General features: G+C 38.1%; 1 protein-coding gene across 1 annotated transcript in view; it reads right to left on the bottom strand.

Annotated features, from left to right (window-relative positions):
* CRPPA (CDP-L-ribitol pyrophosphorylase A) overlaps positions 1–25,845 on the bottom strand; it is a 378,873-nt gene that overhangs the window by 344,385 nt on the left and 8,643 nt on the right. The window contains exons 2-3 of the mRNA XM_067746235.1: positions 22,500–22,776; positions 2,269–2,418 (exon numbers count right to left, since the gene is read on the bottom strand). Coding sequence (XP_067602336.1) covers positions 2,269–2,418; positions 22,500–22,776 — 427 coding nt within the window. The remainder of the gene's footprint in view (positions 1–2,268; positions 2,419–22,499; positions 22,777–25,845) is intronic.

The raw sequence follows: 25,845 nt of genomic DNA, 5'->3' as shown, positions 1-25,845 counted from the left end.
TTATACACAAATGTTTGCCTATACTTCTAATTTCTCAGATGAATTTCTTGAAGGTTTTAGAAAAAAATTTCAGTATGTACATAACATATTACCCCATGCAAAGTTTTTTACATAATAACTGACCTAAGTGTTAACACATAAACATGTATCTACATATACCCACGTATGGATAAAATTCTTACAGTTGAAAATGTTAAGAACATCATGTAAGCCATGAACTCTTCCAGGTGCTACAAATAAGATAAAATTCCTGCTCTAATGGAGCAGTCATGCAGGAAAGAGAAAAATCTACCAAAAACACATTAGTGATATCTAATGAAACTAAAAGCAGAATTAAGCAATACATGACAGAGAACATTTTTATATATAAGTTATCAGTGGAAAGCTTCTCTGAGAAGGTGACATTTGCATAGGCACCTAAATGCAGAGTGGAAACAGTGTTAATATCTTGAAAAAGTGGCCCAAAAGAAGCAGTACATTGGATATTTTTCATATTTATATGCATACACTTCGATGCTCATCCATTGAACAAATACGCACTCGGTACTAATAAAATATCAGGCAAGTTGCTAAGACAGGTACCGTGCCTACTTTCACAGGGCTCATGGTCTAGCAGGGGAGCTGGACATTTCGTAAGTGATTTCCCAAGTAATCATTCCATTCTAATTTTGATGCTGGGCAGAAAAAACAGGACACTAGGAAAATGTGTAGTGGGTTAGACTAACCTAGTGGGGGTGGGGGTGGACAGTAAAGGCTTCCCTAAATGATAATTTACTTACTATCTAAAGGATATACAGCAAGATAGGAAGTAAAGTTCCAGAAAGGACCAAACTTATATTTGAGAAAATAAAGTAAGCATAACTAGAGCACACAGAACAAGAGGATGAATGACATGAGACAAGAAATGGTGGGGGAAACAATCCAGCAGATTCATAGACAGAACTGCAGCTTGACATCTATAACTGCCCAGCACCCAATTTGATGAGGAGAAGTCATCCATAACCTCAAACTCGGGAAAAACAACAACAAAAAGAAAACAAGAAAAACCCACCTTTTTGGTCAGGCCATATGGCTTTGGATCAGATTAAGATGTGTTTCTTCTATGTATAATACAATCTCATATGAACTTACTTACAACTGCCCGATTTCTGCTCAACTCAGTAAATGATCAACACTATTATGTATTTTCTACGTGAGTACCACAAAGCAAAGTTACACCTTGATAAAATATAAAAAGTTCACATGTCAAGTCCACATTTCAAGGCCACATTACGATTTACATTCTCAATATTTAAAACAGTAACTGATAGTCAAGATTGATTCATTGTGATTAACTTTCTATCCAAAATACGGTATTCTTTTATTATAAAATGTCAATATTTATGTTACCATTATCTCATATTCTTTAAAGTCCATCTTTCTCTATTTACTGATTGTCTAACATCAGCCAAGCACTGCCTTAGTTGTTGTAAGTGATCTTATTTCATTGGGAAGTTTCTGACAAGCACTTTACCTGATATTTAATAACTGTTTAATAAACAAACACAGAAATGAATAGCAGTAAAATTTACAGGTACAAAAATGTTTCCAAAACATGAAAACAAAGACAATCCAGTATAATCTAAACATGAATGATTTGATATTTTGAAATCACTTACCTTTAAAATTTTAACAAAATATCTATACAGCTGTGCAAAATGTTTACTACATTAGGCCTGAGATTGCAGGCCTGAGCAGTAGACCTGCTCACCAGGTGGGCCCTCGGCCAGTGTCTGGGAACTTGGCTCTTGGAGTGTTTCCAGTGAACAGTTAACTGGTAAGAGTGGCTCACTGTGCCTAGATGTTCACATAAACAATATGGTTTACAATATGCTTTATGTTGAACACCGGCTTTTCTCCTGGGAGTCTGAAGTTTGTGTGCAAGGCAGAGAGTATCTATGTGACCAACACAATACCTTAGACATCAAATCTCTAATGGGCTTCCCTGAAAAGAAACATCACACCCAAACTGCTGCCTTCTCACTGCTGGACGGAAGGTGTACCTTTGTGCGACACTGAAGGAGAGAGATCATGAGAAGATTACACATGGATTCCTCCAGACTCTGCCTGGGTCTTTTTCTCTTATCATCCAACGTCACTCTAATCAATTTTAGCCTTGAGTCCAACTATGTACTCAGTTCCTTGAGTTCTTCTAGCTAATCTCCAAATATGGGGGTGGTTCTTAGAGACCCTCAACACAGCAGATTGTCAAAAAGCGAAGATTCTTACCTGCTGATATGCTTCATAGATCACGTCAAATAGAAAGGCCTGTGGCATTTCACTTGCCCTGTGTCTCGCACGTTCCAGTGAGTGGTCTAAGCAGCCATCTACAGATGGACTGATGACAGTAGATACAAGAGGTCGGATTGCTCCTGCAGCCTAAAGGATAAACAGAGAGGCAAATGACACAGTTATTTCAGAATATCTGAAAGTCAAATTCTGAACTCGGTATCTTTGTTTTGAAACAGATCTTACACCTTCAACAAGCTACCTCAAGAACATACTTAAACAAGTCTTAATTTCGTTCATAAATCAAATCATTTCCAGTCAAAAACCAATCTCATACCACTACAGTTCCATATATTAGAGACAGAAATAATGTTTCATTATGGATCCAAAATCCTCTTCATCACAGGCCACTGAAGTCAAATACGAAAAAAGGATGCTAAGATACAACTGAGTATTCCCTGAAGATGGGAAGGAGACTACTGTCAAAGAACTGAAACGGATTATACGTGAATATTTACTTGTTAGTGTGCCTTCAAGTATTTAATGTACACATTACATCATTAAGGAACAAGACATATTCCCTAAGATCCCCAAAATGAGCTCAGCCACCAGCCAAGTGACAGTGAATATATGTCTTGCTCTAACTCCTGCAAAAAAACAGCTCCATTCAAATATAGCATCGATGCAACGCTCCATGAGGCTAATATCCATTGATTTCAATTGCTCCTATGAAAGCTCTGTCTCATTAATAGATGCATCTAATCTTTAAAAAGACACCTTATCTGACAGCTTTTCCCTTTACCTTTAATAAGTTTCACTGTAATATAGTCTTGAAGGTCATTACCAGACAGCTACCTTGGTGAAGTAGCCTTAAACTTCCTAGGGTAGGCCTAAACCCAGCTGTCTTATATTGACTATAATATGTCCTATCTTTCATGTAATTGCAGCATATAACATTAATACCTAAGAACAAATTTGGTCTCAAGGAGACCAACATCTGAGAAGGACAGTCCATACACTAGTTTACAAAAGCCAAGGGACTGGCTGAAAATCAAAGCTAATGTGAGAGCCAAGCAGGCTGTACAAATTGTGTGGCCATTTCCAGTGACTCAAGCAGAGATTTGGAGCCTAGGCATAATAGCAAAAGTGAAGAGACAGCCAGGGGTGATAGGGAAGGAGTAAAGTCCAAGTAGGTGAAAGGTAGATAAAGAGCAAGCCCGTATGGTAGTTCTAGTTTTAGTTGTTTAAGGAACCCCCATACTGTTCTCCATAGTGGCTATACCAGTTTACATTCCCACCAACAGTGCAAGAGGGTTCCCTTTTCTCCACACCCACTCCAGCATTATTGTTTGTAGGTTTCTTTTTCTTTTTTTGGGGGGGGGGGGGGTACGCGGGCCTCTCACTGTTGCGGCCTCTCCCGTTGCGGAGCAGAGGCTCCAGACGCGCAGGCTCAGCGTCCATGGCTCACAGGCATAGCCACTCCACGGCATGTGGGATCTTCCCGGACCGGGGCACGAACCCGTGTCCCCTGCATTGGCAGGTGGACTCTCAACCACTGCGCCACCAGGGAAGCCCTGTTTGTAGATTTTTTGATGATGGCCACTCTGACCAGTGTGATACCAGGTGATACCTCATTATAGTTTTTATTTGCATTTCTCTAATGATTAGTAATGTTGAGCATTTTTCATGTGCCTTTTGGCCACCTGTATGTCTTTTTTGGAGAAATGTCTATTTGATTTTTTAATATTGAGCTGCATGAGTTGTATATTTTGGAGATTAATCCTTTGTCAGTTGCTTCACTTGCAAATATTTTCTCCCATTCTAAAGGTTGTCTTTTCGTCTTTTTTATGGTTTCCTTTGCTGTGCAAAAGCTTTTAAATTTCATTAGGTCCCATTTGTTTATTTTTGTTTTTATTTCCATTTCTCTAGGGGGTGAGTCAAAAAGCATCTTGCTGTGATTTAGGTCATAGAGTGTTCTGCCTATGTTTTCCTCAAAAAGTTTTACAGTTGCTGGCCTTACATTTAGGTCATTAATCCATTTTGAGTTTATTTTTGTGTATGGTGTTAAGGAGTGTTCAAATTTCATTCTTTTACATGTAGCTGTCCAGTTTTCCCAGCACCACTTATTGAAGAGACTGTCTTTTCTCCATTGTATCTCCTTGCCTCCTTTGTCATTGATTAGGGGATCCAGCAATCCCACTCCTGGGCATATATCCAGAGAAAACCATAATTCAAAAAGATACAGGCACCCCAATGTTCATTGTAGCACTATTTACAATAGCCAGAACATGGAAGCAACCTAAATGTCCATCAACAGAGGAATGGATAAATAAGATGTGGCACATATATACAATGGAATATTACTCAGCCATAACAAAGAATGAAATAATGCCATTTGCAGCAACATGGATGGACCTAGAGATTGTCATACTGAGTGAAGTTAAGTCAGACAGAGAAAGACAAATATCAGATGGTATCACTTATATGTGGAATCTAAAAATAAGGGTACAAGTGAACTTATCTACAAAACAGAAATAGAGTTACAGATGTAGAAAACAAACCTATGGTTACCGGGGGGAGGGATAAATTGGGAGGTTGGGATTAACATATACACACTACTGTATATAAAATAGATAACTAGTAAGGACCTACTGTAGAGCACAGGGAACTCTACTCAATACTCAGTACTCTGTAATGGCCGATATGGGAAAAGAATCTAAAAAAGAGTGGATATATGTATATGTATAACTGATTCACTTTGGTGTACACCTGAAACTAACACAACATTGTAAATCAACTATACTCCAATTAAAAAAAAAAAAAGAGCAAGCCTGACTTGTCAAGCCTAGCACCTATCAGCAGAGGTTAGAAGACAGAAAAGGAACACACATGCACATACGTCATAGTGCTTTTTAAGGAAAAAAATATAGTTCTATTACTTATAATTAACTAACTACTTATGGTTAATTCTATGCCAGACAATGACATAAAAATTTAGAAGAACATGAGACATACAAAATGTCTCCATGAAGAGCTGTGCAGACTCTCTGCAACTAGAGAAAAGCATTTTTTAAAAAACAACCATTTAAAGCCTTTGAAAATTGTCCTAAGGGCATTCAATAAATTAACATTTAAGAATCTCTCTTAAACCTTGGAAAGAACAGAGTCTGTGGTACTGGAACCGTCATCTGTTTTTCTTCCTTCATTCCGCAACACCCAGCTCAATGTGATTTAAGTTCCACTCAGAGTAGGTATGGCCAAAAAGAAAGAGTTCCCTCTCCCACCAGCTCCCAGTGGGAGGGGCAGAGTGCCAGCATTTCCCATCCCACTCAATTCCATGTCACAAAGGCTCAGTTACCAGCAAGTATGCCCAAGAGGTTGTAGACTCCCTTCACCCACATAGCCTCCACCCAATAGAGTGCAAGACCCACCCCAGGCATGGTAGGTAGGGAATACTGGGGCCCCGATCACGCTTGGCCCAGTCACACACAGGGCAGAGTTTCTGTGCCAGGAGAGGCAAAAAGAAGATGAGTCTAATGTCTCCAGGCAGCACCCTGCTCACGAAGTAGTGGTGTCACTCAAACAACATGCCCAACTATAGCTCCAAAGCAGTGGCATGGTGATTTTTCACAGGGAGAAAGACAGCCTCTAAGAAGAGACAGCTACTAAGCTCTCCCCAAGGGAACTTGCTTAATTGGAAGTGTGAGGAAGTTTAAGGGTAAGTACGCTCTCAAAAGAAACGGAGATCATGGTAAGCAATTAAGAGGAAGGTGAGAGCTTCATGAGAGCAAAAAGCTGAACCATAGGGAAGCTAGTTTACCAGAGACAACCAGAACAAGAGACAGCTAACAAGAATCACCCACCCACCCACCCCCAGAATCAGAGCAAACCTCCAATACCAGCTTTACAAACTACCCCTGGCTAAGGGACCAGAACTTACTTGGATCAAACTGTAGGGTACTTTATGTATTGGGCATTGTTCCGAAAAAAGAGCAGTCAGCAGGCAATGAATGGAGCTTATCAGTTGGGCATCAAAGGCAGACAGTATAACGGAGATCGGGGAAATACAGATGAAGCAAACCCTGCTAAAACGACTGTCATTCCGTGGTGACTCAACACTTGTCTAGAACTGCACCCTCTGAAGTGACTTTAGAGGTTTTGCCCTGTACAGGAATAAGACTGACTTTGCTGGTCTATTTTAGTAGCCAAGAAAATAATAAGCCTAGGGTAGGTAGGAGGCAACTGGAACTGACAAAATACGTTATCCAAAATATGCATTTTTCAACAACAACCAAAAAATGTAAAGACATGCATCCAAACAGGAAGGTGTGATCTATACAAAGGAAAAAAAAAAAAAAAGCAGGCAACAGAATCTGCCTGTGAGAGGGCCCAAGTGTCACACTTATCAGGTAAGCCTTCAAATTAGGTATTATAAATATGTTCAAAGAAAGAAAGGATATCATGCATAAAGAAATAAAGTATGATGACCATTAGTATTATCAATATTAGGAATACCTATTTTTAAAAACTGAGTAGCAATTTTAGAATTGCAAAATAGCTAAAATGAAAAATTCACTAGAGGGGTTCAACAGTAGGTTTGAACAGGAGAATAACTGAACTTAAAGTCAGATCAACAGATTACACCAAGAAAAATGAACAGATTCACAGAGAAATGTAGGACATCATTACAGACATTTTTGTAATAGGAGTACCAGAGGGAAAATGAAGGCAAGAAAGGAGCAGAAAAAATATTCAAAAAATTATGACTGAAAATTTCCCAAGAAAAGCAATCTGCACACTCAGGGAGCTCAGTATACTCAAAGCAGAATACACACAAAGAAATTCATATCCAGACACATCATAGTAAAAACGCGAAAGCTAAAAGATCCAAATATACTGAATACAGAAGGATGAAAAAGGATACATATCAAACTAACAGCAACCTGTGAGAAAGCTGGAGTAGCTATACCATAAAAAATCCAAAAATGTTAAAGATAAACCCATCTTAAAATTTAAAAAAGGTCAATTCAACAAGATATAAAAATTTATCTAACAGATCCCCAAATACATGAAGCAAAAATTGGTAGGATTTAAAGGAGAAATAAATAATCCAGCAGTTGGAGATATCAACACCCCACTTTCAATAATGAGTAGAACAACTAGGCAGAAGATGACCATGGAAATAAGACTTGAAAAGCACTATAAACCAACTATATCTAACATATCTATTGAATACTCCACCAACAAAAGTCTATGTTCTCCTCAAGTACACATGGAGAGTTCTCCAGATCAGACCATATGTTTGGCCATAAAACAAGACACAATAAATTTTAAAGGATTAAAGTCATACTAAGTATGTTCTCTGATCTTAAGAGTGAAATTAGAAAACAGTGGTGCAGCCACTATGGATAACGGTATGGAGGCTCCTCAGAAAGTTAAAGATAGAGCTACAAAATGACGCAGAGATTCTACTTCTGGTTATTTATCTGAAGCAAACAAAAGCACGAACTCAAAGATACCCACCTCCATATTCACTGCGGCATTATTTACAACAGCCAAAACGTGGAAACCTAAATGGCCATCTTCAGGACATGTGAAGACCTCACGGGCATTATGCTAAGTGAAATTAATCAGAAAGACAAATACTGTATGATCCCACTTACCTGGAACTTAAACAAAAGACAGAAATAGCTCATAGATACAGAGAACAGCTTGATGGGGGACATGGGTAAAATGTGTGAAGGAAGTTAAAAGGTACAAATTTCCAGTTATGAAATACATCATGGGGATGTAATATACTTAATACTATATTGCATATTTGAAAGTTGCTGAGAGAATAGATCTTACGTCTCTTCATAAGAAATTCTGTAACTCTGTATGGTGACAGATACAGTCTTATTGTGGTAATTTCTCAATGTATACAAATGTTGAAACATGTTGTACACCTGAATCCAGTATGTTGTATGTCAATTATACCTCAAAAAATGTTTTAGAGAAACAAAAAGAAATATGAGAATTAAGAACATAGCAATTGGGGCTTCCCTGGTGGCGCAGTGGTTGAGAGTCTGCTTGCCAATGCAGGGGACACAGGTTTGTGCCCTGGTCTGGGAAGATCCCACATGCCGCGGAGCGGCTGGGCCCATGAGCCATGGCCGCTGAGCCTGCGCTCCGCAACAGGAGAGGCCACAACAGTGAGGCCCGCGTATCGCAAAAAAAAAAAAAAAAGAGCATAGCAATTGGGCTTCCCTGATGGTGCAGTGGTTAAGAAACCGACTGCCAGGGGCTTCCCTGGTGGCGCAGTGGTTGAGAGTCCGCCTGCCGATGCAGGGGACACAGGTTCGTGCCCCAGTCCGGGAAGATCCCACATGCCGCGGAGCAGCTGGGCCCGTGAGCCATGGCCGCTGAGCCTGCGCGTCCGGAGCCTGTGCTCCGCAACGAGAGAGGCCACAACAGTGAGAGGCCCGCGTACCACCAAAAAAAAAAAGAAAGAAAGAAACCGCCTGCCAATGCAAGGGACACAGTTTCCAGCCCTGGTCCGGGAGGATCCCACATGCCTCGGGTCAACTAGGCCCGTGCACTACAACTACTGAGCCTGCGCTCTACAGCCTGCGAGCCACAACTACTGAGCCCACAGGGCACAACTACTGAAGCCCGCATGCCTAGAGCCCGTGCTCCACCACAAGAGAGGCCACCGCAATGAGAAGCCCGCACACCACAGCTAAGAGTAGCCCCCGCTTGCCTCAACTAGAGAGAGCCCATGCACAGCAATGAAGACCCAAAACGCAGCCCAAAATAAATTTAAAAAAGCAAAAAACAAACAAACAAAAAAAAACATAGCAATTGAACAACACACTAGTAAATGAATCCAAGAAGAAATCACTATGGAAATGATACTTTGAGATCAGTAACATACACAATGTAAAGTAACTGGAGAATGCAGTTAAAGCAGTTCTAAGAGAGATTTGTAGCTGTAATTGTGTATATATAAAAGGACATTTTCAAAATCAAAACCCTAACCTTGCACCTCAAGATACTGAAAAAAGAGAAAGACTTAAGCTAATGCAGGCATAATAATAAACATAAGAGCAGAAAATAGAATAGAGAAAAACCAAAAGTTAGTTCTTTGAAAAAGTTTAAACAGTTTTTTTTCTAGTTTAGCTAAAGGTTTATAAGACTCAAATAAGTAATATCAGGAGTGAAAGTGGTGACATTTCCACTAACCTTATAGAAATAAGGAGCAAGAAAACTGCAAGTGTATTTTAACAAATTAGGTAACAGATAAAATCACATTTTTCTAGAAAGACACAACCAAAACTAATTCAAAGATAGAAAATCTGAATAGACCTTTAAGAAAATTAGGCATTTTTTAATTTCCCACGAAGAAAAGCCCAGGCCCAGATGGCTTCGCTGGTTAATTGTAATGAAAGTATTTTTTTCAATACCAGTTCCTCACACCATTTCAAAAAAAATAGGAGGGAACACTTCCTAACTCACTCTTTAAGACCAATATTACCAAAAACAGAGACATCACAAAAAGCCAAAATACAGATCAATACTCTGAAAGATATAAACACAAAAATCTTCAAGATAACAAACCAAATTTGGCAACACGTAAGTAGTATTGTGCACCATGACCAAGTGGGATTTATCCCAAGAAAGCAAAATTAATTTAACGTTCCGGAAAAAAATCAATGTAATACACCATATTAATAGAATAAATAACAGAAATACATGAACATCTCAATAGACTCAGAAAAATTATCTGACAATATCCAACACTTCATGAAAAAAGCATGCAACAAACTAACAGAAGAGAACTTGCTCAATCTGATCAAGGGCATCTACAAAAAAAATCCACAGCTGACATCATACTTAATGGTGTGATGACTTAATGTTTTCCCTTCAACATCAGGAACAAGGACGTCCACTGTTGCCACTTTTAAGAAAAGTACTGGAAGTTCTCGTCAGGGCAGTTATGCAGGAACATCTAATAAAGGCATCCAAGAAAAGTAAACTATCTTCACTTGCAGATGACACAATCTTATACACAGATAATTCTAATGAATCCACTAAAAATACTATTAGAACTAATAAACTAGTTTAGTAAGAATGCAGAGGACAAGATTAATATATAAAAGTTAACTGTATTTCTATATATCTGCAAGGAACAATCCCAAAGTAATTCCTTTATAGTAACTTCAAAAAGAATCCTTAGGAATATATTTAACAAAAGTGCAATATATTTAAATATACTCAGTAAGTGCAAAACATTCTAAGAACTACAAAAAATTTCCACCTCTTTTCTAAGATCCAACATCTCCACATACTTACTGGCATCCATTCCTTCTCATGTAGGTCTCTATAGCAATAGTCTTCTGTCCTGCCTCAAGTTTGTATTCTTTTACTGAACTGTCTCCATTAGAGTACATGGATTTTGTGACATCTCCCATCATTAAGTCAGTCTTCCATTGATCATACATCTGCCAGTTAGTATCAGTTTAAAATAAGACTCTTTCAAACAATTGTCCATACTATACTATTCCTTATCTGTAATTTTTCTCTCCTCCCGTGTGCTCTGTAGTCTACTTTTATTAGGATTTCATCTCCACAACTCCACAAAATAAATTTTTCAAGCTCACAATGACCCTCACATTGCTAAATCCAGTGGATAGCTCTTTATCTTCTTGAGGACATTTGTTCACTTGGTTTTCAGAAACCATTATCACCAAGCAAACTCTCTCATCTTCTCACACTTTAAATCCTAGATCCTTATATCCTCCTTCTAAGTGGAAAACATTTCCAGAACTCGGACCTCAGACTTCCCTACATTCATTCCATAGGTGACCTCTTCAAGTCCCAGAGTTTCAAATACTATCTTATACGAGACTTCGCAAATCTATAAATCCAGCCCAGATATTTCTCCTTAAATCTGGAGTTGTACATCCAAATACGTATTTAACATCTCCATTCAGATCAAAACACACAACCAGACTATAAATATCCAAGTTCTGGTTTCACCTATACCACACACCCCTAACTGGCTCCTCTACAGATGTTCCCATCTACAGAAACGTCTACTCTATTCTTTTAGTCGTTCTTACCAAAAACATTGAAGGTCATTGATTTCTCCTCCTCTCATACTTCCTATCCAAACCATCAGCAAGACATCAGCTTCAAAATATCCCAAATCTGCCCACTTTTCCTTGTTTCTACTGCCCCAATCTGAACGCAAGGCACCCATATTCACTCTCTCAGATCCCACACAAATCAAGAGCCATAAAGACATTAGTAATTTTGGCTATATTGAAATAAAAATGCTTGCTCATCACAAACCAGTATTTTAAAAAGAAATTTTTATAAGGGAGATAACAGTTACAAAGCATATACTTTGCAAAGTATTCGTTTCCAGAATAACCCCAACAAACCAGTGGTTATTTGAGAACTAGAAACAGGGGCAAAAGATGTACGTGTGCAATTCAATAAGAACACATAAAGCCCATAAATATATGAAGAATACCCAACCTACTTATAAGATGCCAATTTAAACCACAAAGAGAAAGCACTTTCCACTATCTGGATTAGAAAAAAATAAGTCTAACAGTGTCAAGTGATGGTGAGAATGTGGGGCAACAAGCTGTTGTTAATACACTATTGGTGACTGTAAATTGATACAAATTTACAAAATAAGTCAGCATCATCTGGTAAGGCTGGTAACACTCACACATCTTGACTAGAGAAATCCTTGCACATGTGCACCAGAAGACATGAGTAGCACTGTTCATGCTAGCAATGTTCATATTAGCATAAATTAAAAACAAATGTCCACTAACTGTAAACAGATAAATTGTGACATATGAAGTAGTGCTCATGAAGGAATTATAATGCACAGATTAACGTGAATACATTTCCCCCAATACACTGGGCAAAAAATATATATACAAAACAGTTAAAAATCATATGAACGTGTGAATTATACCTCAACAAAAAAATAAAATCTAACAAGTATGTTCTTTAGGGATACACGCTACAAAACTGAAGACAAGGGCAAGAAAACAAAGTTCAAAATAATGTTTATCCACCTGGGAGGAGTAAACACGATCAAGGCAGGGACAGAGTTTCACAGTGACCAGAAATGTTCTATTTATTATACCATGTGGTAGATCCGCAAGCGTCGTTCTCTCTGACTGTTTTTGGTATTTTTAAAAAGAGAATTTCTAAGATGTGTATTTATGGACCCTCATTTTGATTACTGAAAACTAACTTCAAGAGCAGAGATCATTCATTTTTGAGATGTCATTATAGGATTAGTATATTGCAGAAATTACTAGGTTCTTTCCTATGGAAGCTAAAACATCAGTTGGAAAGTAACACAACATAAAGACAATTGAAAGCACAAGGTGGCTACCAGCTTCCTAAGTCTCACTACACAAAAAGCCGAAGAAAAGAGTCACAAGTGAAAATACCTCTGCTGTCCAAGTATGGACAAAGTGAGTTGCCTCTAAAGTACAGCTACCTGAGAAGTTTATTTTATAAAATGTAATTCCCAAGTTATCAAACACACTGTTTCCATGGGAATTAGCATAATGAGCTCTGAATGGAAGCTTAACAGCTCAACACCACAGTGATTACGTGCCTCTCAGGGTAATGTATCAAATATTTCCACATATCAATGCATGGAAAACATCATAGATACAAATCATACAATACGAGTAAAGAACCCCACCTCTACTGTTTACTTTTAAAAGCAAAATTGAACAATGCTTATCATCCATCGACACAGCAGGTCCTAACATGCATCCCTCCTCAGGCATCTGCATTCAAGCTAATTATGACACTCTACAACAGAAATCCTCTGACTAGGTAATTACAATTTCAGTTAGCTGAGTTATCTTTATTCAGAGACTACTTAATGTTTACAGAATAACATCTTCAAAGCTAATCATTGCCAATTATGAGATTTTGACTATTTCACATTTTTATAGTAGAATACTTCCCATCTCCTTTTATGAGGAAAGAATCTATAGTTTATTCAGTATAGAAATATAGCTTTTAGAAAAACCTGTCCAAACTGTGCTATCACTACAAAGTATCCCTAAACCTGAATATGCAGCACAAAGGCAATAAGGAGCCCCCGCTGTACACAAAACTTTAATTCTGGACAATTAGAGTGATACCATTTATCTGAAACCTAATATGATCAGAGATAAACTTGGATATCTACTAAACTTTAATTCCTAGGTATACTCATCTTTCCTTAATCTACCCTTTCAAACTTCATTTTAAAGTAATTAATTGAACAGATTTGCAAGGGCAGATAGTTTCAGGTAATTAAGCAAAACAAAAGCCTTTCACATAGCAGCTTCTCTAGCATCAGAAACAGATCAAGTTTCACCTCAGACCATGGCAGTCAGGGAATAAGTAGTTCACCACCTGCCCTGGACTTAATTTAAACCTTTGTCAACATTTCCCAAGAAATAATCAGAACTCACTGTTTTCTTCCAGAACTCACTCATTCTTTAGACATAGGACTTAAATCAATACCAAACTTTCTCTTGAGTAGATAAAGGATCCATTTGGCCCAGGAAAGCTTATTACCTGACCCCCACCCAGGACTGAACTCTGACCTTCAGTATGGATCATCATGACAACAACCACCCAGAGATCAAGCAATTACTAGCCATGGTCAATTCTACTTTATGTCAAATTTCCAAATACAGAGTCAAATATCTGTTAAGTGAGTTTTTCATCTCTATTTTAAAACAATCCATTCCTAGGTATTTTATTCTTTTTGATGCAATGGTAAATGGAATTGTTTCCTTAATTTCTCTTTCTGATCTTTAGTTTTTAGTGTATAGAAATGCAATAGATTTCTGTGTATTAATTTTGTATCCTGCAACTTTACTGAATTCATTGATGAGCTCACTCCGAAAACTGTAAGATACTGATGAAAGAAATCAAAGATGTCACAAAGAGATGGAAAGATATGCCATGTTCTTGGACTGGAAGAATCAATGTTGTCAAAATTACTATGCTACTCAAAGCAATCTACAGATTCAATGCAATCCCTATCAAATTACCAATGGGATTTTTTGCAGATCTAGAACAAAAAAATCTTAAAATTTGTATGGAAACACAAAAGACTCTGAATAACCAAAGCAATCATGAGAAAGAAGGACAGAGCTGGAGGAATTAGCTACTTCAGACTAAACTATAAAGCTACAATAATCACAACAGTATGGTACTGGCACAAAAACAGAAATAATAGATCAATGGAACAGGATAGAAAGCCCAAAAATAAACCCACACACCTATAGTTGCACCACTATGGAAAACAGTGTAGAGGTTCCTTAAAAAACAAAAACAGAGCTACCATATGATCCAGCAATCCCACTCCTGGGCATATATCCAGAGAAAACCATAATTCAAAAAGATACACGCACCCCAATGTTCTTTGCAGCACTATTTACGAGAGCAAAGACATGGAAGCAACTTAAATGTCCATCGACAGATGAATGGATAAAGAAGATGTGGTACATATATACAATGGACCATTACTCAGCCATACAAAAGAATGAAATAATGCCATTTGCAGCAACATGGATGGACCTAGAGATTATCATACTAAGTGAAGTCAGACAGAGAAAGACAAATATATGGTATCACTTATATGTGGAATCTAAAAAAATGATACAAATGAGCTTATTTACAAAAGAGAAACAGAAAACAAACTTATGGTTACACCAAAGGGGAAAAGTCGGCGGGGGGAGGGATAAATTATGAGGTTGGGATTAACAATAAATATACACACTATTGTATAGAAAACAGATAATCAACAAGATAATCAAACCTTGTGCCAAGCTGATATTCAAATATAGGAAGAAACAAAGGCCTGGAGCCTGCTTTCAGATACAAAAAGTCCCTGTTTTACACATTGCAAAAATCCAATACAGGAAGTATAGGAGACCTTGTTTTATGAGAAAAGATAAGATAAATCATGAACCAGTGCGGAAAAGGTCCCAGGCAGTCATAACCCTTAGGCAAATGTAAATAGGTCTGCAAAGATGTGGCAAGCAAAAAATCAGTGCCTAAACCCTAATTTCACAGAAACTTGGAGGCAAGGGTGGGGAGGGCAGGGACACAGGGATTTAGAGAGAAGAGATGAGACTACCTCAGGGAAAAGAAAAATTAAAAGCACACAAAATACATGTCCCTTATTTCCTATGGCTCACATACCACACGGTTACTCAAGTCCAGGCAGTCCAGTGCCCTGAACATTTTAGTACTATCTACTTCCCTCTCCATTTCATTTGGCTTATATAGGGTTCGTCATCACTCAGCTGCATCATTACTGCAGATCCCAACTAACTTCACTTCCCTCAAAGTCTTCCTTTAGTCAACCTACCAAACAAGGCAGACAGTCATCTTTGTAGAGTTCAAGTCTTACTATTCCCTCCTCAAAAATCAGTGGTTCCCTCTTACCTATGGATGAAATTCAAGGAAAGATATCAGGGAAGATTAATGACTTCCAATCTGCACATGATTCCATAGACACTGAAAAAGGCAAATTTAAGTGGTTCTATCTAGCTGGAAGTTGAACACAGTAGGCCTGGAATTCAGAAGTGAGAAGCCTGAGAATGAGAGAGATTTGGGACAGTGTGTCAGTGAGAGTTAAAATAGGTGCACACAAACGTGTTGCGCCCAGTGAAATAATAGTCTTAAAAAGTTACATGTTGTATGCTTCAATTTATGGATTCTGGAAAAGACAAAAATACAGGAACGGAGAACACATCAGTGGTTGACAGGGGTTAGAGGAACGAGGGTCTGAATACTAAGGGCAACAGGAGGAAATTCTTCAGAGTGTTAGAACAGTTCTGTGTCCTACCTGTGGTGGTGATTACAAGAATCTTTACAGGTATAAACACTCAGATTGTACATTCCCCCAAAGTGCATTTTATGGTATGTAGATTTAAACAATATTAAGTATTGTGGGCATGATTTAGATTGCTCAGAAATACTTTGTTTGGTGATAATAGTTAAAGGAACCTCATTTAAAGGATGGGAAGAAGTATCTGAAAAGTGAGTGGTCAAAAAAGTAAGAGGAATGAATAAAGTCACAGAAGCCAAGGTAGAGGCAAGAGTTCCAAGGAAAAGCTGGTTAACACTATCAAACTTAAGGCATTCTATACACACTGGTGTACTCTAAAATTCAATCCTGATGTCAGCCACCTAGAGTTAGCATAAACCCATGGTTCATAACCAGACTGCCATTACTTCAGACACCAGAGAGAAGTGGGGTTCCCCAGGCCACCGACACTTCTGACCAACTGACTCCAAATTCAAGAGGTTCCCACAACCTCTATTCAAGTTCAGTAATTCACTAGAATGACTCAGAGCTCAGGAAGAATGCTTATCACATTATGATTATATGATTATGATTACTTACATTACGTATTTATGACAAAGGATACAAATCAGACTAGATAAATAAATGAAGAGACACATGGGGTGAGATCTCAGGGGAGACCAGAACACACAGCTTCTATGGTGGCCTCCCCCCAAGCAATCAGGGAGCAGCATGTTTTCAGCACCTCTTTGTTCACCAACCAAGTAGCTCCCCACTGTGCTTCATTGTCCAGAGTTTATTGGGATTTCACTTCTTAAGCATGATTAATTAAACCATTGAGCATGTGACTGAGTTCGGTCTCCAGCACCATTCCTCACCCCAAAAATCCAGCTGGTTCAAAGCTCCATTGGTCTTGCTGGTAACCAGCCCCTATCCTGAGTCATCTCATCTTACTAGCGTAAGCTCAAATGAGATCCAATGGGCTCATGAAAAATGAAGACCCTTGACAAATTTCAAGGACTTATTCTCCCTGCAAGGAACCAGGGACAAAAGCCAGTCAAACTCCTTGTTATACAAAAGACTAAAAATGTGTTTGATTGGGAATTGGAAAGTTACAGGTGATTTTCAGGCAGAAGAGTCAGAGGGGAAAGAGGCCAGGTTGATTGCAGTGCATTGAGCAATAAATTGGAGATGAAGAAGCAGAAGCAATAAATATAACCTGTTACTGTAAGAAGTTGATTAGGGAGAAGACGATAAAACATCATTAGAGATGCAAAAACAGAGAGCTCAGGAAAGAAACATATGCAAGTAACTAAACTAAACGTCTTCCCTCAGGAGCAAGTCTTTAGGAGGCTGCTCTACTGATAGCATGAACTGAAAATGAGACTCTACTGGCAGTTCTTAGAGTATATGCAATAGCTTATTAATCCTTCTAAAAAGGATTCTCTCTACATCTTTATTTTTCAGTGCTCCAACATATCCCTTATAACAATGTCCTTATAACTACATCTCTTGACTTATAATTATGCGGAAATATACAAGTACTTCATACTCGTAAAGGACTCCTATTTTGCAATATGGCAGACCACATACCTTGGAAAAACCTATTACAATTTTTTTAAATGCAGAAGAATTCATAAACAGCTTCTAAAAGTAACTTTTAAAAGTGCCTTTTTAAAAAAGAACTTTAAAAGTATGACTCTCAAGAAAACTCCCTAGAACTAACATGATAGCCAGAAACCAAGGAAGTAAGATGGCAGAGATCTTTGGGTTAACAAGAGGCTTTAGTTTTAACAAATGAGAAGGAATGAGGAATTAGATCTTGAGCCTGTGCTACTTGGTTGGTGAGAACTGTAGCCCTCAAAGATACATGAGAAGCTATATACTCATTTAAAGAGTAGAGTAGAAAAAAGTGCCCTCAGTGAGGAAAGACAAAGCAAAATTGTCTGTCCTGGCTTGGGATTTGGGGCGGGGTGAGCAGGAGGGTGAGCTGGGGGTGGAAGTACTCTTCTCTGAGAAGTGGTAATGATCATCTATACTTTATACGTGTGTTAGAAATTTGTTTTAACACCACCATAGGATCTACAAAACTTCAACCCAAGAACTGACAAAAGTTGCTGCAGGTTGGAAAAGCCCTTGGGATCCCTGGCAGAGGGAACACAAATTCATGTTTCAGAAACATACCTTCGTCCCATGCCCAGAGGATTCCTGCTGATCGAGTCCTGCCAAACATGGGCTTACAATCCAAATTGCAAAGGAGGACACCAATCATCATGAGCAAAAGTGAACAGAATTGAAGAGCTGGAGAATTAAACTACCAAGAATTACTATTAGCTACAATGTATAAAATGTTTAAATATTGAAAGACAAAACAGAAAAGCAAAATAGAAAAAGACCAGTCACATTTGAAATGGACCAAACAGAACTAGAAATTGAGAATTATTACAACTGTAAAACTCCTTAAGCAAAAGATTAGAACTAAAGAATGAAATAGAAAACCGAAATTACCCGTGACGCAGTCCACGAGAACAAGTAGAAAATATTAAAGTTGAGACATGAGGACAGGATAAGGTTTATCGTATATAGATGCATATGGATAAAGAAGAAAAAAAGCTGTCAGTTGGGAAATGCGACAAGGTCAATATTCAATAAGACAATAGCTTAGGATTTTTTAGAATTGATTTTTAAAGACCATAAAATTCATAAAGGGCAAAAAATCCAAGGGAAGAAAGATTCATATATTGAAATACCAGAGACACTGCCCAAAACCTGAAAAATTCTTACATGCAACCAGACAGAAAAGGCAGATTACTTTCAAGGAATACAATTAGACTGGTTAGTAGACTTCTCAAAGGTATATTAAAGTCAGGAGACAATGGCATAATATGTTTTCAAGGTACTGGGGAAAAAATAACTGTACACTTAGAATTTTATACTCTGACCAACCCTACCAAAAGTAAAAGAAATAAGAAATAAAAGAAAATAAATGAAAAGTAAAAGAAATGATAAAAGCTGCCCTACTGAAGTCATCTTGCCTCTGTGAAACCCAAGAATGGAGCATACACAGAGAAGAGAAAAGAACTGGGGTCCGGGCAACACTTTTGAGCCCCTATATGCAGACAACCTAATGTCAGCCTTAATTTTGGGGCATCTTAGTCTCTTGAAGTAGTACATCATCATTAATTTGGATTTTTTAACCAAAATGTAATGTAAGTTAAAATATCAACGTTATCTTAAGCCTGCATACCCACCAGGGGGCTGTCACAGTGTCTCATTTATTCAGGAAATGATTTATCTGAAAGGGACCTTTTTAGGTAGGGTTTGAAAAGAGGTAAGAAAACAGGACAATCAGTTGAGAGTCTATAAAACACAATTTAAAATAACAAAGGAGAATGAGTTCAAAGGACTCCCAGGCAAACAACTAACCGCCTGGTAGCTCTAAGCAAAAATCTTCACTACTTTCTTTATAGAACTTAATTCAGACCAGTTTTCTGCAATTTGACCTGAGGTTAAAACGATGCCAATACTTCCCACCAATTCAAGAACTTCAACTACTAGTAGTACATCTCAATTAGTTGTGTTTTTGTTTTTAGGATTAAAATTTAGAACAGGGTAGGAGAGGTGGCAGCAAGTAGTGCCTGAATTTTCTGAGGCTACTGGGTCACTATCCTCAACATTCTAAGGAAATGAGAATAAGCAAAATAAGTGTCCCCAATTGAAAACTGTATTGTTTAGAGCAAACCCTTCCCGATTAGCGGAAACCAGCTTTTCATTGCCCTTGAGCTTTTATACAACTCTCAAAAATTATAGATAACTGATAGTAAATGGAAAAATCATTCTTGCCTATAAACGTGCCAATAGATTCTGCCCAGTGAAGGTTCAACTGGCACCCCTCGTCCCGTGGGGAAAAAAAGTTTTGTCTATTTGGGAATTAATTTCAACATTCCTTTATTCCATATAAATTTGTTCTCCTCTCAGTTGTAACATCTGTCTGGTTCCCTCATTAATGAGGGCAATAAACTCCTTAGCATGCTCCTTATAACTGCATGAAACTAATAATGATTTTACACTTATGAAAATTATCCCTTAACACCATCAAAAACAAGGCAGTATTTCTTAGACACCAAATTTCTGAAGTTTTCTTAAATTAGTTGTAAAGATTTTGCTTTAAACCAGCTTTTCAATGTATCTGGAAAGTTTCAGATTTTATTAAAACATAATTTGTTTTATTTAGAAGGCATAATGAGACTGAATCTTACAAATTATATTCTGATTAACAACTTAAGAAAATTAGAGTCTAAAAGCAATTCCGACAAATCTGCAACAAAAAACCACTGAACTGCTATACATGTTTATGTTTTATTAGTCACCTGTTAAATGATATTCTCAGCCTATTAATTGGTGCAAATTAACCTTTTGCCTTTCAGACATACTACCAAAAGAATCACTTTACAAACAATCTTAGAAATTCTCTGAATACTCAAAAAACCCAAATGTTTGATTTTCACAATAAGTTTTAAGTGCTATTTTCCCAAAAGGTAACATAGGCAAAGAGCCATAATTTATTTGTGCTATGGTATGCCTAGACTTTCTAACTGCCCAAATTATATAGTCTTCCCTAAGAACTTTCAAACTTGTAAAGTTTTACTCAAATTCTTAAAAGTTATAAATCCTTTCTTCTTTTATTCCTCCTCATCACCCTTGCACCTGGCCACATTGTCTCTTCCACAATCTAGGAGCCTAGAAAAGAGGAAGATGTCACAAAAAACACAGGAGCCTTGAGAAAGTTTTGTGGTCACTAGTGTTCCTGAGCCACAATTTTCACTATATCAAAATACCACTTAGAAGTTATATTAAAAGTAAGAAGAATGTTTCATTTTATCTGTGGAATTCTTACATAGGTCTAAATGTAAAAGAAATTCATGTTGTAGAGAGATGAAATTAGGAGCAATTTCCTGAACGTGAAACTCCAAATACATACAGATAACTAAATAGAAATCAGGCTATCTTTCCCAGTTGAGTATTTTATAACTTCCTGGAAACCCAGATGGCTAGGAAGGCTTAGATGACTCCTTCCATTGGTCTACAATCTTTGAAACAAAATATTATCTGAGGTATTATAATTATTCTTACAGTAATACCACTTTAAATACTTAGCACTTTACTATGTAGTTAACATATATACAATTTCCAATCCTAAAAACAACCTTACAAGTTAGCATCTATATTTTTAAAAGGAAAATAAGCTCAAAGAAGTTGAGAAAGTTGAACATATTATACTACTAATAATTAGAAAAACAGAATTGGGCCTCAGTCTGTCCAACTCTACAGCCTTTTTTTTTTTTTTTTTGCGGTACGCGGGCCTCTCACTGTTGTGGCCTCTCCCGTTGCAGAGCACAGGCTCCGAATGCGCAGGCTCAGCGGCCATAGCTCACGGGCCCGGCCGCTCCGCGGCATGTGGGATCTTCCCGGACCGGGGCACGAACACGTGTCCCCTGCATCGGCAGGCGGACTCTCAACCACTGCGCCACCAGGGAAGCCCCTACAACCTATTTCTATTATACTATACTAAGTCTGGGCCATAAATTTTCACTAAGTCTCAAATTTAAACTGCAAACTTCAGTTTAGTATCTATTATGTCATTTACAGGATTTTACTCAGTAATTTAAAAAAACACAAATATGTTCCAAAGATTACAACAGATCTTTTGCTATCCTGTGTTTATTTTGGTGAAAGAGAAGTGAACACAGAATTCTGTCATCCTAAGATTACTCACTTTAAGGGGTGTGAAAATCTTGCCTGGCTGTTTGTGCTAAAAAAATAAACCACTTCTAAAAAATTAAAACAAAAATTGGGTGAAATGAGCCAGGTTTGTTTGGGTTTTTTTGCTTTAAGTCACATAGCTCCTAGACTCTTACAAGATTCTTAGGCTTTTTTTTCTTTTTTTGTCATGCCGCAGCATGTGGGATCCTACTTCCCCGACCAGGGATCGAACCTGCACCCCCTGCACTGGAAGCGCGGAGTCCCAACCACTGGACTGTCAGGGAAGTCCCTCTTCAGCATTTTTAGGTAAAGGAATGAAATTAAATATGCAGCTAAGGTCCATCCATTCATATGCATACTCTAATGGCATTACTGCATTCTTCTCCAAATAGCTCATATTACATTATGATAAATGACTACCTAGCAAAAGAAATTCCAGAACAGTCTCACAATCTATAATAATATAAACTTCCTAAAACAAATTAGCATAACGTTTTGTCATCTTGCCCATTTTCATTAACTTGACATTTAAATACTGAATACAATTCCATCAAAATCCAGCAAATGAATATGTGCTATAGCGTTTGCCCCTTTTATCCATTCTCAGAAGTATTTCAATACTTACCCCATGTTCCTTAGCAGCTGTGACAACTTTAAGGAGGACATCTTCCTCCACAAATGGTCTCACAGCATCATGGATAATCACTACTTCTGGCTTTGAGAGTCTACAGTTGGGCTGATCCTCTGCCAGTGCTTTTAGTCCATTGAAAATTGACCTGTGGCGGGTCACTCCAGATTCAACCAGAGAGATGCCTTTATGCTGGTACCTCTGAATAATACACTTCATTGCTTCCATGTTCTCTCCAGTTACTGCCACAACAATGTCCTTTATCCAAGATACTCTATAAGGAAAGTATGCACACATTTCGTATCAATTGATTCTTAAACAACTAAAGTTAATCTAGTAACAAAACTGAGTTACTAATTACTACTAATACATCTTCATAGGGACATTAAAAATGGAAAGCTACGAACTAAGTCAATGTTATGCATTTTAAATCATGTCTAGTAAAGGGGTTGATTAAGAATTTGAATTTCTCATACTATAGAAACATGAATATAAATAGAAGTAGTATTTTTCAATACATAGTGTGAAAGTACCTATATTGCAAAGCATAGATTAGGTATAGATATGTATCACAGATTTCTTAAATTTAAATAATTAGTATATTCATCAGTAGACTGAGAGAAAAAATTTAAGATTATGCTTTTAAATTGCTTTTTTTTCCCCAAATAATTCTCTCCGTTAAATAGGAACAACCCAAAGCACTTATGAATTCCACAAGTTCTGTCTCTTTCAAGAAATCCATTGATTTGGCAACAAAGCTGGATAGCTGAACTAAACTTTGCCTACATCAAGGTGAAATGTTTTAGCTTAAATAGGGAAATTATGCTAATTAAGTTTGTATAAGTGTAAATCAGGCTCAAACAAAAGAGAAAACTCATATTTTAATGAAATATAAAATTAAAGGAATTCATCTGTTGAGTCAGATACAAAACAAAGCAATTCTTCACTGTTCTGAAACACTCTTAGACCTACTGACATACAGATGCTAACAGTCCACAGCGCTGAGTGGCAGTGGCTGCAGTAAAGTTGAGAATTCTCTTGAAGACCAGTGTTAACAGAGGCTAACATGATTATACACTCAAAGTTCCTCAGCTGATGGGCCCAAGCCAGGAAAACAGCCTCTGGCCCATGATATCAACTCTGATTAAAGGCCACTTTAAAATTTAATGGCATTCTTAGCCTCTGAGATCCTACATGTTCATGCTAGACAGTTAAGTCTTGTACTCACTTTTAAAGAGATGAAAGAAGGGTCTGAAAATTACTGAATTATGAAATTAACTATCGATAAATGAAAACCACTGGGTTGCTTCACTCAATAATTAACCATCTCCTACCTTCTCCTATTGAACAAACCCTTCCTATAACCCAAAACCCCATTCTGCCTGTGGCTACGACAGCACTACACTGAGGCACACAACCAAAACTTGAGGGCACACCCTCCTTTCATTTTAAGTCCATTCCTCTAACAAATATTTATTGAGCACTGAATAAATGATCAGAATTGAGTATACAATGGAAATAGTTACTGCTTTCACAGCGCTTACAGATAAAAAAGAGAACACCAACAACTCCAAGCTGCAATAAAGTGCTGTGAGGGAGAGGTCCAGGCTCCAGGATCGCATGCAGCACAATATCTGACCAGCACAGAGAAGGCCAAGATAATGTTCCCTAAGGAAGCAGAATTTTCTCTTCAAGTGGCAGAAGGCAGGAAAATAGGCAAAAGGCTTTGGAGGGAGAGAGAAAGGGATGGTTTAAGCAGAGGCCGTAGCAAGGTTCTGAGAAACTAGGAGGAAATGGAGGGGAGTTCTTTAAGCACAGAGAAGAGCCCATGAAGAGGCTGGAGGACCAGACAAGTGATGGGCTGGGCTAGGCCATGGAGACCTCCAAGGCCATATTAGGGGTTCTAGTCTTTAATCTGAAAAAATAGGAATCTAGGGCTTCCCCTGGTGGCGCAGTGGTTGAGAGTCCGCCTGCCGATGCAGGGGACACGGGTTCATGCCCTGGTCCGGGAAGATTCCACATGCCGTGGAACAGCTGGGCCCGTGAGCCATGGCCGCTGAGCCTGCGCGTCCGGAGCCTGTGCTCCGCAACGGGAGAGGCCACAGCACGGAGAGGCCCGCGTACCGCAAAAAAAATAAATAAATAAAAGGAATCTAGAGAAAAGCTTTATGCAGGACATTTACACTCAAATTAATACTCACCTCCCCCAGTATTCTATGCTGTTCAATGACATAAGGGGAACTGTGGTAGGCAGAATAATAACCCCCAAATGATGTCCATGACCTAATTCCCAAAACCTGTGAATATGTATGTAACCCTACCTATCAAAAGAATTTTCTATATGTAATTAAGTTAAGGATCTTGAGTTGGAGATCATCCTGGGCTATCTGGGTCGGTCCAATATAATCACAAGAGCCCTTAACAGTGAAAGAAAAGCAAGTGAGTCGAGGGGGAAGAGTGGTAACAAATGCAGCACTCATTATGACACAGGACCATAAGTCCCAGAATGCAGGTGACCTCCAGAACCTGAGAGAGTAAATGGATTGCCATCTGGCAAGTAAATGGATTGTCCCAAGAGCCTCCAAAAGGAACACAGCACTGCTAACACCTTTATTTTCGCCTAGTGAAAATGATTTTTTGACTTCTGACATCAAAAAGCTTAAGAATGTATTTATGTTGCTTTAAGCTACTTAGTTCCATGGAAATGTTTACAGGAGTGATTGCAGCTTCTAATTTTAGAGCATAAACTTTACTCTGGTGCAAGATGGAGAACAGATTGGGTAGAGAAAGCACGCAGACAGACCAGGTAGGAAGCTGCTGCTGAAGTCCGAGCGAGACAATGATGGTAGCCTGTCTATCAGATGGTGCTTGTGGATAAGATTTAAGAGATGGTAATCTTCCTGAGTCAGAGGTAATAATCCTCCTGAGTCAGTAAGAAAAAACTGGCAAAATAAATAATTTATCACTTAATATGAAACAGCTAACATCGATTAACTTGCTAAGTCTTAAGCATTAGTCATATTCTAACTCATGTAATCCTCACACTCTATACTATCTCATATGGGAAACATCAGAAGGATATGATACCCAAATACATCGTACTTTATCTTCCTATACTGTCATCTGATGCCAAAAAATACTTGAAAAAAATATTTTTACCATTTTTCATCAAAATACAACATTCCATCTTCTAGAATGTAGGCTCCATGATGGCAAGGACAGTATCAGTTTTGCCCATTGCTTTACGCCTAGTAGGTACTCGATAATTATTTGTTTTATCAATAAATGATTTTGGTCTGTCTCATCTACCAGGATCTTACAACATAGCAAAGTTTGAAGGATT

This window comes from Pseudorca crassidens, chromosome 8 (assembly GCF_039906515.1).
Source record: "Pseudorca crassidens isolate mPseCra1 chromosome 8, mPseCra1.hap1, whole genome shotgun sequence".
Taxonomy (NCBI): domain Eukaryota; kingdom Metazoa; phylum Chordata; class Mammalia; order Artiodactyla; family Delphinidae; genus Pseudorca; species Pseudorca crassidens.
The sequence above is the reverse complement of the archived record's forward strand: the minus strand, read 5'-3'. Positions and strand labels throughout refer to the sequence as shown.